This window comes from Mchenga conophoros, linkage group LG6 (genome assembly GCF_057382185.1).
Source record: "Mchenga conophoros isolate Kocher_MC1m ecotype Shallow Benthic linkage group LG6, M_conophoros_male_GT1.1, whole genome shotgun sequence".
NCBI lineage: Eukaryota > Metazoa > Chordata > Actinopteri > Cichliformes > Cichlidae > Mchenga > Mchenga conophoros.
In genome coordinates this window covers 11,675,994-11,690,369 of record NC_140531.1, presented here as the reverse complement: position 1 = coordinate 11,690,369, position 14,376 = coordinate 11,675,994, and the positions used below count along the sequence as shown (strand labels likewise).

The 14,376-nt window shown below is 39.5% G+C and overlaps 2 protein-coding genes across 2 annotated transcripts; one reads left to right on the top strand and one right to left on the bottom strand.

Moving 5' to 3' along the window:
• Positions 1–245: 245 nt before the first annotated feature.
• Positions 246–1,090, bottom strand: LOC146572183 (E3 SUMO-protein ligase ZBED1-like). The gene has a single exon (XM_085278611.1). The coding sequence runs from the start codon at positions 1,064–1,066 to the stop codon at positions 428–430; it is 639 nt and encodes a 212-aa protein (XP_085134737.1). The 5' UTR covers positions 1,067–1,090; the 3' UTR covers positions 246–427.
• Positions 1,091–7,660: 6,570 nt separating this feature from the next.
• LOC146572182 (uncharacterized) lies at positions 7,661–12,896 on the top strand. The gene is made up of 7 exons (XM_085278610.1): positions 7,661–7,927; positions 8,023–8,127; positions 8,233–8,445; positions 8,527–8,868; positions 10,433–10,778; positions 10,964–11,021; positions 12,479–12,896. The coding sequence occupies exons 1-7, from the start codon at positions 7,747–7,749 to the stop codon at positions 12,590–12,592; spliced, it is 1,359 nt and encodes a 452-aa protein (XP_085134736.1). The 5' UTR covers positions 7,661–7,746; the 3' UTR covers positions 12,593–12,896.
• The last annotated feature ends 1,480 nt before the right edge of the window (positions 12,897–14,376 follow it).

Sequence of the window (14,376 nt, the reverse complement as noted above, 5' to 3'; positions counted from 1 at the left end):
CAAGTTTATGAAGATGGGGGTATACATTCTTCCTGGTTGCCCAGAAGTGGAGCGGATCCTCTGTCCGGGGAATCAAAGGATCTGCCATGTACCTCTTTACTTCCACTGTGGCATTCCTCACCTGCCTCTCCACCATATGGCTGTCCAGCAAATCCCACAGCCCACCACCTGAAAGACTAACGGAATTAAATAGCTGCACATTCTGTAGACTGACATTTCCAGATGTATTTTAAAATGACATCACATGTGAATATTCAACTGTAAGTGTTACTAAAGATATCTAATGAAATTTATATTTCGACAAGCAGATTGTCGTTTTGTTAAGAAACGTCTAATAGTCACATATTTCCAATAACGGAATTGAAACTTTGGGATATTAAAGCATATTCTTACTATTGAGACATTTTTAGAATATGCTGGAACCCTGTCATTGTGTTATGGACTTCAGGTCAACAAAAGCCATACCTGACTGAGTTGCAGAACTGGTTGCTGGCTCTGGCTGTGACGAGGTAGATGGGATAGGAGGGACGGGCATGATCTGGTCTTTTTCATTTTCAATGATGGTGGCACATTCTGCAGTCAGACGTCTCACTGCAGCTTGAGCATTGGTCTGACTGCAAAACCCCACAGCCTTGAATCTTGGATCAAGCAGGGTAGCAATGGTCATGACACTCATTGTTTCCAAGTGAGACGAACATTCACCCAGCATTCTTGTGAGGTTCATGCACAGCTGGCGGGCTTTGTCATCCAGAACTTGAGGTTGTTTTTTAGCAATTGCATACCGCAGCATGCAGACAAGTGGAATGACTTTGGACCCAGATACTCTCTGCTCTCCAGAAAGTTCAGTAGTGGCTGTGTAAAAAGGAGAAAGCACCTCCAGGCACTCTTTAACTGAGTGGTACTCCTCAGCAGTGACAGGTGTGAGATCTGTTCTCATTGAGACAAGGGCAGCACTAACTGGCTCTCTCTCCTCATACAGACGCTGCAGCATGGTGTATGTGCTGTTCCACCTGGTATCAACCTCCTGAAGGAGCTTTAGATGTGATCTGCCCATCTGCTGCTGCATTTGGCAGAGCTTCTCCTTTGCTGTTGTGCTAGATCGGAAATAGCTTACCAATTTACGTGCCTTACCTCTGATCTCCTCAAGCCCAGGCTATATATATATATATATATATATATATATATATATATATATATATATGTGTGTGTGTGTGTGTGTGTGTGTGTGTGTGTGTATATGTGTGTGTAAAGACAAGGTTTGTGAACTTTTCAGTCAAAATAAACAAATGCAAAACAGAGGCAAACAAGAACACAAAGCTGGCAAACCTACCCGATTGACCGAAATCAACTCAAAATATTCCCACACGCCAGAACGTCCTCTCTTCCTTGCTGGTTCCATATCTGTCAGTGGAATGGTCACCTCTTCGCTCTCTGTCACCATCAACACACTCCACGAATCCCGTGGATGATTCACTTCCTTATATCCGTTTGAATCAGGTACCGAAGCAGTTACGTGCGTAATGAAGCTTCGGACGTCACTGGTCACGTGACTTTTGCCAAACGAAGCAAGCCTCGACACAGTGCTTCTGAACCAGTGTGTTGTTTTTTTCGACACACGCTCCGGAGCACCAGCTTCAAGCGGGCCATCACTACTGCAGGGACACCGGCCCTCGTGGACTAACTCTACGTCCACACGTACATGGGTATTTTTGAAAACTGAGATTTTCCGTTTTCATTTTAAAAAATAATCCCGTCCACACGTAAACGCAGAAATGAAGGAAAACGCTGCTAGGAACATGCCAAAGCAACAGGTGGCGATATATTCCTAACCGTGTAGAAATGTTGGGCAATCAGAAGTCTAGAAGCCTCGGTGGGAAATAGTAAACAAAGATGGGGCATAGAAGCAGAACCGAGTTGTATGTGTGGAGGGACAGTAACTGTTTATGCATATGTAAGCATTTAAACACTGCAGAGAGTATAAGTAACAGTACTGTAGAAATTAATTTGATCAAAACAATAACGTGGCGCACAGTGTGACGTCAAAAAAAGCGCACACCTTTGACGCTGCGTTTTCTCAGTTTTTCTCGTCCACACGTAAATGCAAAAACTGAGTTTTCGAAAATATCCACCCTGGCAGGCGTTTTTAGAATCTACGTTTTCAGTGACCGAAAACGCCGTTTACGTGTGGACGAAAGGTGCAAACGCATAGAAAAATCTGCATTTTCCAAAATACCCGGGTACGTGTGGACGTAGCCTGAGATTGCCCACCCCTGGGTTAGTCTGACAGCTGAACATATTTAAGGCTGCCAGTTGTCATTGGAGAGGGGGGATTTGTGCTGTGAAGAAGCTCGATGAGTTAAGGAGAGCTGTATAGCAAATAAATACTTTTTGTTCCACTACACTTGCCTTGGTCCATCTCACTGTGTTTCCAGCCGCTAAGGGCCGCCCTGTTACACCTTTCATCCTTTGTTTTTTCTTTTCATCTTCCACTTATGATATACACGACCCTACACCATAACTTCTTGCAAACCAGTCTCTCATCCATCATTGCACTGGGTCACTTTGACAGTTCCATGGCCAAAGTGAGTCTGAAAGTCTGCAGAAAAGCAGTTAATCAGTTAATCCATTCAAGAATTTTGTTGGGCGCGCATGCCAGACATAAACTGCTATCCATGCTGAGTGAGGGTTTACTTGTTCGCTTCTGGTGTTTGAGGCAAGAACCAGAATTCCAGGTACATGCCCTGCAAAGGCCAGGTATATTTGCTTATAAGGATATTGAAAGGACTGTACACTTCGGCTTTACCGTCATTTAAAGAGCTGTATGCATTTGTGTCACGGCCCCAGAAAGGGCTGCAGGCCTTTGCTTTACAGCTATCCAAACAGCTACATGCTTCAGTTGTACAGCTGGTTAAAGGGCTGCATACGGCGTGAAGCAGTCCAGTTAAGCACAGCTGCATGTTTCTGCTGCACAGTCAAAGGCAGCTGCATAATGAGAAGGGTCCTATGTGTTACACACTGGAGGACGACAGGGTTTATTCAGGTGCACATGAAGATTTATTGCACTGAAACACAGCAAAACAATTCAGTGTTACTGGCGGCTTCCATTGTAATAACTGGCCTGCGTTACTTTTGTGTCATTACGTGTAATGGCCATGTATTAATCAGCCCTTAACACACAGAGAAAATGACCAGTAAACAATAGACAACATAACATGTACTGGCTGGTCTATTTCCTATAACTTTAACTGACACCAGCTAACTGTTTCCTTTCACCTTACTCATGGAACAACACGGTTACAGAGATTAATGCAGGAGGCTAACATGACTTAGCTAGCGCACAAATGTTACTAGCATTACCCACAGATAACGTGAAACAACTCCCTTATTCGCTCACATCAAACACCATATAAACAAGAATTACACTCCAAACATGTTAAATAAGTATCAACTTTACATAAATGTATGTAGTTCTCGTATATTGCTCTCACCTGAAACACAGCAAAACAATTCAGTGTTACTGGCGGCTTCCATTGTAATAACTGGCCTGCGTTACTTTTGTGAAGGATTATTTTGCCAGTTACCCGTTTGGCTGAGCCGCCACTGCCACCTACTGGCGAAACTAAATATCGCCCTAACTTCACATCAGGTGGGAGCAAATGAGCTTTTCGCTCTGTGTTATGATGCAAACTATTGTCACAACAAAGATGATGGGGGGTGGGCACGAACACATAAGGAACACATCTGAGACTTGTTCTTAATGCTCAAAATACTCAGGGTGCCACATATGCACATACTTTAGCAGTGCCAAGCTAAATTGGCACTTCCCTTTGTTGGACTAATCACAGTTGGCCATAATACTAAACTATATTTAACCTAAATATATGGGTCCTGTGATTTGAGTATGCAGGTTAACTGCTTAATACAGTGACTCCACTATATAAAGACTTCATTGTGAGTATGCATAGTATATATGAGTATATATGTGTAAGGAAGAGGACTCCCTTACTATATTTAGGGCCCGAGCACCGAGAGTGCGAAGGCCCTATTGTATCTGCTCCGTTTCTTCTTATTATTATTCAGGCAAAACAAGGGCCTTTTTGAGGGCCTAAACATGCTCAAAAACTCATGAAATTTTGCACACATGCCAGGTCTCGTGAAAAATTTTGTATTTTAATGGTTTTACATATGAGCACTGGGAAATCGCTCTAGAGCGCCACCTATGCTTTGTTAAATGCAGCCCTACAACCACATCGTTTGAGGTACATGTATGAAATTTGGCACACATGTGTATCATGCCAAGACAAACAAAAAAGTCTGTGGGCCCATTGATGCAAACCCAACAGGAAGTCCGCAATTTAGAAGTGAAGGTGACATTTTTGCTCTAATTTTGCCATTTCCATGCCTCGAACTTTTTCGAACTCCTCCTTGGAATTTGGTCGTATAAGCTTCATGTTTGGTCAGTGTCAACTACATACCTGGGCCATGTTAAATTGCGGAGCTTTTGAGTTTTCGTGATACGGTGTGGCGGTGGCGCCACGGCGAATTTCGATGACTCGCCATGAAAATCTTATTGCCTCTCATTCCCTCATACATTGTCCGATCTGGACCAAAGAGCACACATATGATAAGGCTCCACCCCTGAACATATTTCAACTGCCATATTTGACATCAAGGACAGTTCCTACTAGGTGGCGCTTTTACACTTTGGGGTACAGTATTGTGATGGGTGACATCTGCAGCCTCAAATTTCTCCAGGAAAGCCTTATGGAGTTGGTCTTGGGTTACAGTGAAAACTGTGACTTTTCGCGAAAGGGTGTGAACCCTGCAGCATGGCGAACTTTGATGTCACGCCATGAAGAAACAAATTAGTATAACTCAATGAAATCCAGTCTGATCAGTACCAGACTTTACAGGCATGGTGTCAGACCCGCCCTGAATAGATTGATGTGCTCATTGTCAGGAATGAGCACATCAGAACGCCACCTAGTGGCAACAGGAAATGTCATGTCTTTCATTTTGTCGTACTGATTTTCACAGGTTCATCGTGGCCACCTCAAAAGCGGTGAATATCACCATCAGTTGCTCATGATGCTTCAGTGCGAAAATTGTGACTTTAAACTGAACGGCGCACCCTGGTGGCAACGCGGTTCACCGTGAACAATGAAGTGGCGTTTGAGGGGCTTGGAAAGTTTAAAAAGTCTTGAAATTTGGCACACACCTCCAATGGGACGAAGGCTTTGTTGTTATGTGATCACCTTCCTTGAATAGCGCAAAATGGCTCCACAGCGCCCCCTACAAACTTTCAAATCATCAGCCCCTGCTCTGTGTTTTATGTATGAGTCTGAAATCTGGGAAGGTTATAGGAGGGATCAAGATGTACAAAAAAAGTCTCTTGGAGCAAAATCCCAAATCCAACAGGAAGTCAGCCATTTTAAAATGAATGTGTAATTTTGGCGACATTTTCCCCTCTTTTCAGGCACCGTTCTTTGACGAACTCCTCCAAGGGATTTCATCAGATTGATGCAATTTCCTGTGTGTGGAATCTAAAGACCTTTGTGATGTTAAATTGCGAAGCTTTTTACGTTCAGGGAAACGGGGTGGTCATGGCGGCATGTGGAGTTTCAATCACTCGCCAAAAAGCAGTAATCTGCTGTCACTCGAAAACACAATGTCCAATCTCTCCCAAAGGTCATAGGCATGATTAGACTCGAGCTCGGATATGTTTGTTATGCCATTTGTACATAATGGTTAGAGCGCCACCTAGTGGGACGACTATAATCCTGGTTGAATAAGATGAAATGTTAGCTGGTGGTTAAATGCATGAAATCCATCAATGTCACATCAGATCGGACATGCTGGTATTAGGTTTTGGGCGTGGCTCGACACGCCAGGGTGCGAGGGCCCTCATAACGCTGCTTGCAGCTTTAATTATATTATATTATCTGTATAGCACTTTAGAGCACACCTTTCACTTTATTAAAAGCACCTTATCAAGCACTTTATTTAGCACTGAACTTTAAGCATGGATTTGCACACAAGAAGTTTAAATATTTATTGACTATTTATTGGGAATTTTAAAATCAGTTGGTAGCCTTGTTTCACATCCTGCACAGCTGCTCCTCATCAAGGAATGTGGTGGTTGTCTGTCAGGAGAAAAGAATGGTGATTGAGATTTTGATTAAGGTTTACCAGTAAGGAAAACTAATGCAAATGTGTGTGTGATTACACACAATTTATGAAAGTAACTATGATTACATGTCTAGTGTATACAGGAATATATATGTCATAATAAAATCAACAAACCTCAACATGTAAAAACACTTTGAGTCATATGTTCAAATACCTTTGGTCCATTTAATAAGAAGGTGTCACATGTTAGGGAGCTGAAACTCCTAAACCCTTTATCCAATTTGAATGTGGATACCTGCACATGACAGCTGAGACCATACACATTTTGTCCATATTCATTATGTGTTTATGTGTGTATGTAAACTGTATTGAAATTTTGGATTTACAAAGTATGACAATTGCAAATACAGATGTCAGTATGACAGTACACAGCCAACTAACCTGTAACAATGTAGCCAAAACAGAACATGTGATCACAATCACTTTCTAGAAAACAAAACTGGTCTTTTTGCATGCTAACTTAAAGAGAATATAAAGAAACAGTGCAGAATATTATGGGAAACATAACCTGCACTAACCAAATGTCCATGATCTCAGCAGCACAAACTGCTGCTGAGATCATGTGCTGTGATAATAGCAACCTACGCTGGGCAGACCACAAACTGCTAAAGAGTAGAACAAGCTAGATGGATCCTTAATAATGCTGATGTTTTCAAAATGGCCACCATTGTTATTATTGTTATTATTATGATTTATAATATCATCATCATTATTATTATTCTTATTTTAACATGCCTTGTAATAATGTTTGTATAAACATTTTGACATGAGTTAGGACTGAATGTTTCATTATATCACATCACTCCATTAGGTGGGAGCCACACAGCACATAAATATATAAATATATATATAGGGGAATAATATTAACACTTTATTGAGAACTGAAAGTTACCTGAACATCTAAAATATTCAAGGGTAAGACAACTAAACCACATTGCACTTCCTGCAGAGAACAAAAGAACCACAGAGGAAGGACGTTCATGTCTAGTTTCAAAGGTGCTTTGTGTGCCAAACCACTGAACATAAAACAGTCATGCGAGCCCTTCTGTTTTTCAAGCGATTTTGAGATGTGAGTAAATCGCGTCTACTTTTATATTTATTGTCAACGTTATGCTTCCACGCTGGTCTCCAACCAACATGTTGCTGACAGGTTTTCGATATGTGTTCCTCTGTTTCATCTTCTACATTTCAGGTATGAGTAATTATTTATACATCCTTGTAAAAAGATACCTAAAAATAATTTACTTATTTACATTCTAAGGATAGAAAAAAACGACAGGTGATAAGACAATAAATCCGTTTGCTAATAAAAGTTTGTGTTAAAGGTGTTAATGGAGGAGAAACCAGGATCTGTGCTTTCAAAGGTTCCTCAGTGGATCTGCACTGCTCACATCAACATTGGTTCAACAGAATTACTCTCCAAGTTGTTGCAGGTACAGTGACTTTTACTTATTACTTACTTTCCAAATGACATCATTGTATAAGTTGTTCTCCATCATCCTCTCAGAGCTGCAGGTAAAGGTGATTCCTGCCACAGAGGGACAGACAGTAACACTGATGTGCAGCAGCAGCTGTCCTCTGACTGAAAAGCCTGCAGCCTACATCTGGTACAAGAACAGAGAGTTTCTCTATGAGGACTGGTCTCCCTGGTACCAAGAGCTGCTCAGCAGTGAGGAAGTCACATACTCCTGTGCTGTCAAAGGCTACGAGCATCTCAGAGCCCCTCAAGTCTCTGTGGGTGAGTCATGACTGTTGTTGCTACAGACTCTCCAGCTAAATCCTGTGAAAATGACCTCAGTACAAATATTTAACATATTTAACATTTTTGTTCAGATTCCATCACACAGACATGCTTCAGTCTCACTTATGCTTATGGAAACATGTGTTCTTATAAACAGACATCAGTGGATGAGCCGTGCACCATCACATACCCCAGAGGTGAAGTTTATGTCATATTCATTTAACTAAATAATATATGATTAAATAAGTTGTGTGATTATATCAAATATAGTGACAAGAAGTTTGTTTATCCTTTCTCAACAGAGGTTTATGTTCAAAGAATTTCTTCCACTTCAGAGTTTGTCACACTGACCTGCAGCACCAGCTGTAATCTGACTGACCATCAAGCTGTCTACATGTGGTATCACAACAAAAGAAACTATCATGAGAATCAACATTTTTCAACTCATAACTCTTCAACAGACACATTCTCTTGTGCAGTTAAAGACCACAAACGTCTTCAATCTAAGGAAGCTTGTAAGTGTTAAATATATTTTGCCAACTAATAATGAAATACAAAAAAATCAAACAACTTTAAATCTTCCATCTATATTTCAGGTGTTCAGGATAAAAACTGCTGGAGAGTGAATTATGTCAGCAGGAGAATCTGTGCTCTGGAAGGATCTTCAGTCAACATCACAAGTGAATACTCACATCCTGATAACATGAAGCCAGAGTTTAAATGTTGGAGTAAAAAATGGAGAAAAGATAAAGTGGAAGTTGAAGAGCTGATTGAGGCTGCAGGTCATGTGGAGTATCAGGACAACATGAAGAACCAACACATCCTGACCATCAACAACCTGAAGAAGAATGACTCAGGAGGATACACATTCAGATTCAACAAAGATCATGAAGGATGGACACAGTCTGATCTGCCTGGAGTCTTTTTGATTGTCACAGGTAAATTTAAACTCCTCAGTCAGCAGACTTTACTCATTAATGTCTGAACAGGAGCAGAGGTGGAAGAAATATTCAGTTTGGGTGAAATTGGCAACGTCACACTACAAATCATCATTACAAGGAAAAGGCCTGTATTTAAAACTGAATTCATACGTTTTCAGAAAAATTGCATTTAATATTGTAGAAAATAGTAGTTATTATGCAGGAGAAATGCCTTTTACTTTCTATAAGATGTATTCACATGCCTGTTGCAATTTTCACTTTGGGTGTTTATGGTTCAGGTTTGATCAACCTGGATACTGTTATTTTGTTTGATCTACAGCTGTCATGTACAGCTGTGCAGCAGCCAAGGCAGGACCCAAACACAGGACTCAGAAACAATATAGGGGAATAAACCAAAGGAAGCAAACTTTATTTGCTGAATACGACTCGATCTAATACTGACTAACAGGATTGGGAAGGGGTCGGCAACCTGCGGCTCCGGAGCCGCATGCGGTTCTTTAGTCCTTTTAGTGCGGCTCTGCGTGGTTTGGGAAAATAAATTATTTTTTTAAGTAATTAGCTGAAGTGTATTTCATTAATGTTAGTTCTTTTTTTTAACTTGTAGTTCTAAATTGGAAGATTATTGTGATATTGAAATATAAATATAAAATTATATTCTATTATTTTTTGATTGCTCAAAATAAGCGTCACACTCGCACAAGCGCCGCTCAGGTGCGACCGCCTCCCCTGCAGCGGCGCTGCAGACCACGCCCCGCCACACACATTAACCAGGTAAAATACATATTTAGGCTGAATTTTGTAAATATCTATTTTTCATCTTTTAGCAGCATAGTGCTTTTTTTCAAATTATTTTTTTAAAAGTCAGGTCAAGGCTCCAAAAGCCCAAAGGAGATATAAGGGTGGCGGCTGACAACAGTTTTTGTTTACTGGATCATTTTAGTTCAGTTGGGTGTCTTTCCTTTTGTTATATTTCCTTAAGAGTTCAAAATGTGTTAATTACATAAATAAAAAAGTAATTTTCTCTGTAGCACTTCATAGATTTAAGCAACACAGCTTAGTTGTTTACACAAAGCATACAGGTAAAATAACAATATATTCAGTGTTATCTTCATTTTAGACGTCAAAAAGTATTTGCAGCTCCCAGTGTTTTTGTTTGCGTGGAAATCATGTCCAAATGGCTCTTTGGGTGTTAAAGGTTCCTGACCCCTATGATGGGGGAAGCAAAACTGAACACAATGAACACAGGATGAGGGGCTGTCAAAATGAAACAGGAATTATGATAAACACAGGCTTGACATGGGGACCAGAGGGAAATAGTAATGGGGACATGACTGACTGTGGAAACAGAAGGGAAACACTTGGAACAACACATTGTCTGGATAATTGAACATGCTTTTTTAATTTATTTATTTTTTGTCAACATAAAGGTCTCATTTCAAAATATTTTCATATTTTAGTTTAATAGAAAAACATTTAAAGTCACATAAAAAAACAGTAGTGGAATACAAATATAAGTTTGCACAGAAAAAAAATAACACTCACCCTAAATTTTTGCTTTTAGAGCTGAGAGTGAAGATGAGTCCTTCTGCAGTGGTGACAGAGGGTCAGAGAGTTACACTGACCTGCAGTACCAGCTGTCCTCTGACTGACAACACAAACTACATTTGGTACTTGAACAGTCGACCTCTGACCCCGAGAGAGAACCAGAACAAACATCTGATCCTAGACCCAGTCAGCAGGGAGGATGCAGGAAGCTACTCCTGTGCTGTGAAAACCAACAAAGAGATCAGCTCTGCTCCAAAGACTCTCACTGTCCAAAGTATCACAGGAACATGGACACCAGCAGCTGCAGGAGTTTCTGCTGCTCTGCTGGTTTTAATACCTTTCATTGTCTGCTGGTGTGTTAGGTGAGCAAAAGTGTGATCTCATTCAGATCAATAGTATTCATCTGATATTGTTTTAGTTGTGTATATATACACATGTGTGTGTGTGTGTGTGTGTGTGTGTGTGTGTGTATGTGTGTGTGTGTGTGTGTGTGTGTGTGTATGTATATATATACATATATATATTTGCTCTTTTTTTTACAAATCAGAAAAAAGAGGATTTCAAACCAGCCTTCAAGAAGTGCAACACTGGGCAACAAACAGCAGGTACAAAACAAGACACAAACAATGCTGCTGAAATTGGAAAGAAAAATCCCCATTGTCAACCTTATTTTTTGTTCACATAACTCTATTCTATTTTACTTTTTTATTTATAATCATTATCATAATTAGCAATAATTATCATTTAATCAGGTATTTTAAGTATATATACATTTATTGTGGGCATGAATGTCAAAGCAATTTGGGGGTTTTAATGATTGATTTCAACTGTTGTTTTTCAAGCGTGGTATTATTGCAGGAATAAAGTGTTTTAATTAAGTTTATAAAACACCTAAGTGCATTTATTTTAGACTTTAGATTTTACAAACAGCTTCAAATAGATACATATCTCCCAATAATATTTGTTCAAATGTCCTTTAGCGGGTTGCAGCTTAGCCAGACATTTTTAGTAAAGATCAACAACAGTCTGGCATATTTCTGGTTGTATATTTGACTACTTATCTTTATATAAGTGGAATTCATCTTCATTTGTTGGATTCCTGTCGTGTTCCTGGCTTTTAAGCATACTCCACAAATTTCCAATAGGGTTGAGGCTGGGGCTTTGAAAAGGCTATAAAGCTTAATGTAAGGCTGCTTTATTTATAGCTCAATTTTTGTCTCATTTGATGACAAAATTGTTCTCCAGAAAAAAAAAATGGCGTTTAGATATGGGAAGCTACAATTTTCGGTTAAGCTTAAAGGGGTTAATTTTGAGGCAGGAGCTCTTTCTTGTCAGTATCCTCTGAGTCCATTACAGTGTAAAACATGTTTTCACTGTGGACAGTGTTCCAGCAGTTTCCAGGTTATGGCTGGCTTGATTTTTGGTGGTTTCTGGGTTATTCCTGAACATCCTAACTAATTTCCTCTCATCTGAGGGTGACAGTTTAGGTCTTCCTCGAGGCCTAGGCAAAGTGGTCACACATGAAAAAAATATACTTACACTTATATACAGCTGTTTGAAATGATGGTCTTGCTATCTGCAGTTGTTTAGAATAGGTTTCTGACACTTTTGTTTGATTGTTTTTATTTTTTATTTATTTTTTTCATTTTTAAAAATGGATGCTCTACAACTAGTCAACCCTGGAAAAAACAGCAGTTGAAAGCAGTCATCAAGAGCCTAACTTTACTGTGAAGTTCATCCCCGTTATGAATATATATAAACACAGCTTAAATGTACACTTTATTTATCTGAATTCAATCATTTTAATTTCAGATTCATTTTATCAATGTATTTCTTTTTTCTTATTGCATTTTAATGAGCGACACAATCTACTTATCTATTTGTTTGTTCTACTTTACTTACTTATAATTGTTATAGCAAAGGAATTTCACAGATTTTATACTTTATATTTTGTCACCTCACAAACCTGCTGGTCAGAGTATCACCTGCAAATAAAGTAAAAATATTTAAATGAGGAGAAAAATGACCTATAACACAGTATGTTGTTTGTCTTCCTCCTCAGGTGAACCCTGATCCAATATATGAAAACATCCCAACTCATTATTGCAGAGTGCACCTACCTATGACCCACACAACTGATATCTACTGCAATATTGACCCACTGCCTGCTCACTAAAGTAACTTTGTTACCATAGTGATTTAAAGGGCCCTTTTCTCTGATAGCTTCCACAACACAGCAGCGACACCACATTTGGTGGATCTGCCAGTGGTTTTCATACTCTGGAACATAAATTACAACAGAAATTGTTCTTGAACTTTTCCGTTATAAAATGTATGCTATTGAAACATATGTCACAACTGAAAGACGACGATCACAACAATTTGTGTTTGAGAACAGCTGAGTGACATTTTCTCAACATTTCTTTTATGCACCATATCCCAAAACCACGTGAAGTCACTTTTACATCCCTCATAGCTTTCCAAAGAAATTGTAATGACATTTACGGCAATAAATGTGGTTACTGTTTGAATTTGTCCTTGTGGTTTCATATGTGTTCTGACTGAGAAACACTGTCCTCTGAATACTGACAGACACTCTTCACTAAAAATCTAATCTTTACAAAACTAGTCATGTTATGATTAGCAAATAAGAGAACCACGTGACAAAATGTACGAGACAAGGAAGCAAAAGTGTCCAGTGCACAAACATAGAGCAAGACAGGGGGAGGCAACAGATGGAAACACAGGTGGGGGGAGATGACTAAAGCTACTCATACTGAAACCCACATGCCCTACATTACAGAGAGCTCATTTCTAAAACAGAGATAAAGAGAAAGCAAAGAGTCTAAACAGCAACTTAAACTTTAAAATGTGAAGTAAGAATTCAAGACTGCAACAAAGAGTCAAACAACAGGAACCATAAGAAATAAAGAAGGAAGTGATTTTGCTGCTGTTCAACTGTGTTTAGTTTGTAGTGGAAACTGCTGAAAACAACAGAGGAAGCAGAACTTTCTGCTGAAAAGAGTTGTAAAAGCTAAACTGCTTGCATTTGAAAGGGTACAGTGAAGATTATCGAGAAAGCTGAGCACATGCAAGCTGGCGAACATGTGTGGGATTCGAACTTGCGCCCCCGGGTCTCAAGGCGGCTGCTTATCCCACTGAGCCAAACCAGTTCTGATGCCAACCAAAGATATAATGACAAAAACAATTATCACTGATAAAAGGTGAAAAAGCTCAAAATTCTGCTGAAAAGAGCAGAAGAAACAGAAAATTGAGCTGAAAAGAGCGGAAGAGATTGAGATTTGTACTGAAAAGAAGTAAAAATTCTGCTGAAAAGAGGTGTAGCTGTGGCTACAATGTAGCTTGCCATCACCAGTGTGTGAACGTGTGTGTGAATGGGTGGATGACTGGTTGTGTAAAGTGCTTTGGGGTCCTTAGGGACTAGTAAAGCGCTATACACATATAAATACAGGCCATTTTAGCAGAAAGAGCAGAACAGTTGAAAATTTGAATGGTGAAAATCTGCTGAAAACTGAGGGAGTAGTTAACCAGCAATGGTCGGAGCAACTAGAATAAGGTCGAAGAATAAAGCTTATCTGACTACAATCAGATAAAGTCTAAATGTTGGTACAAAGAATCAGAATTCCACTTTTAAAGTCAAGAGAAATGCTGTGGGGGAAGCTGAACAGCTGACTGAGTTTGCAGATCATGTGGAGTATGATGATAGCAGGTTTAATATAAATTTATAAAAACTGTCTTGTCTACTCAGATGATTTCTCATCTTATGTATAAAAACAACTCGGCTCAATCAGCAGAGCAGGATCATTTCTACAAAATTTGCAGCTTTATAGACTTAGTTTAGTTTAAATAATTAAAGTCAATGTGTCCTATAGAGTAAAACATTTATAAGAATTGCATTAATATATATCCAGTGTGATGTTGAATACCTGCAGCAATACA

Excerpts from the sequence above, each read along its gene's own strand:
- LOC146572183 (XM_085278611.1), bottom strand. The coding sequence starts at position 1,066 with ATGCAGCAGCAGATGGGCAGATCACATCTAAAGCTCCTTCAGGAGGTT.
- LOC146572182 (XM_085278610.1), top strand. The coding sequence starts at position 7,747 with ATGTGCAGCAGCAGCTGTCCTCTGACTGAAAAGCCTGCAGCCTACATC. Across the intron at positions 8,446-8,526 it reads TCTTCAATCTAAGGAAGCTT|GTGTTCAGGATAAAAACTGC; the intron begins GTAAGTGTTAAA and ends TCTATATTTCAG. Across the intron at positions 8,869-10,432 it reads AGTCTTTTTGATTGTCACAG|AGCTGAGAGTGAAGATGAGT; the intron begins GTAAATTTAAAC and ends TTTTGCTTTTAG.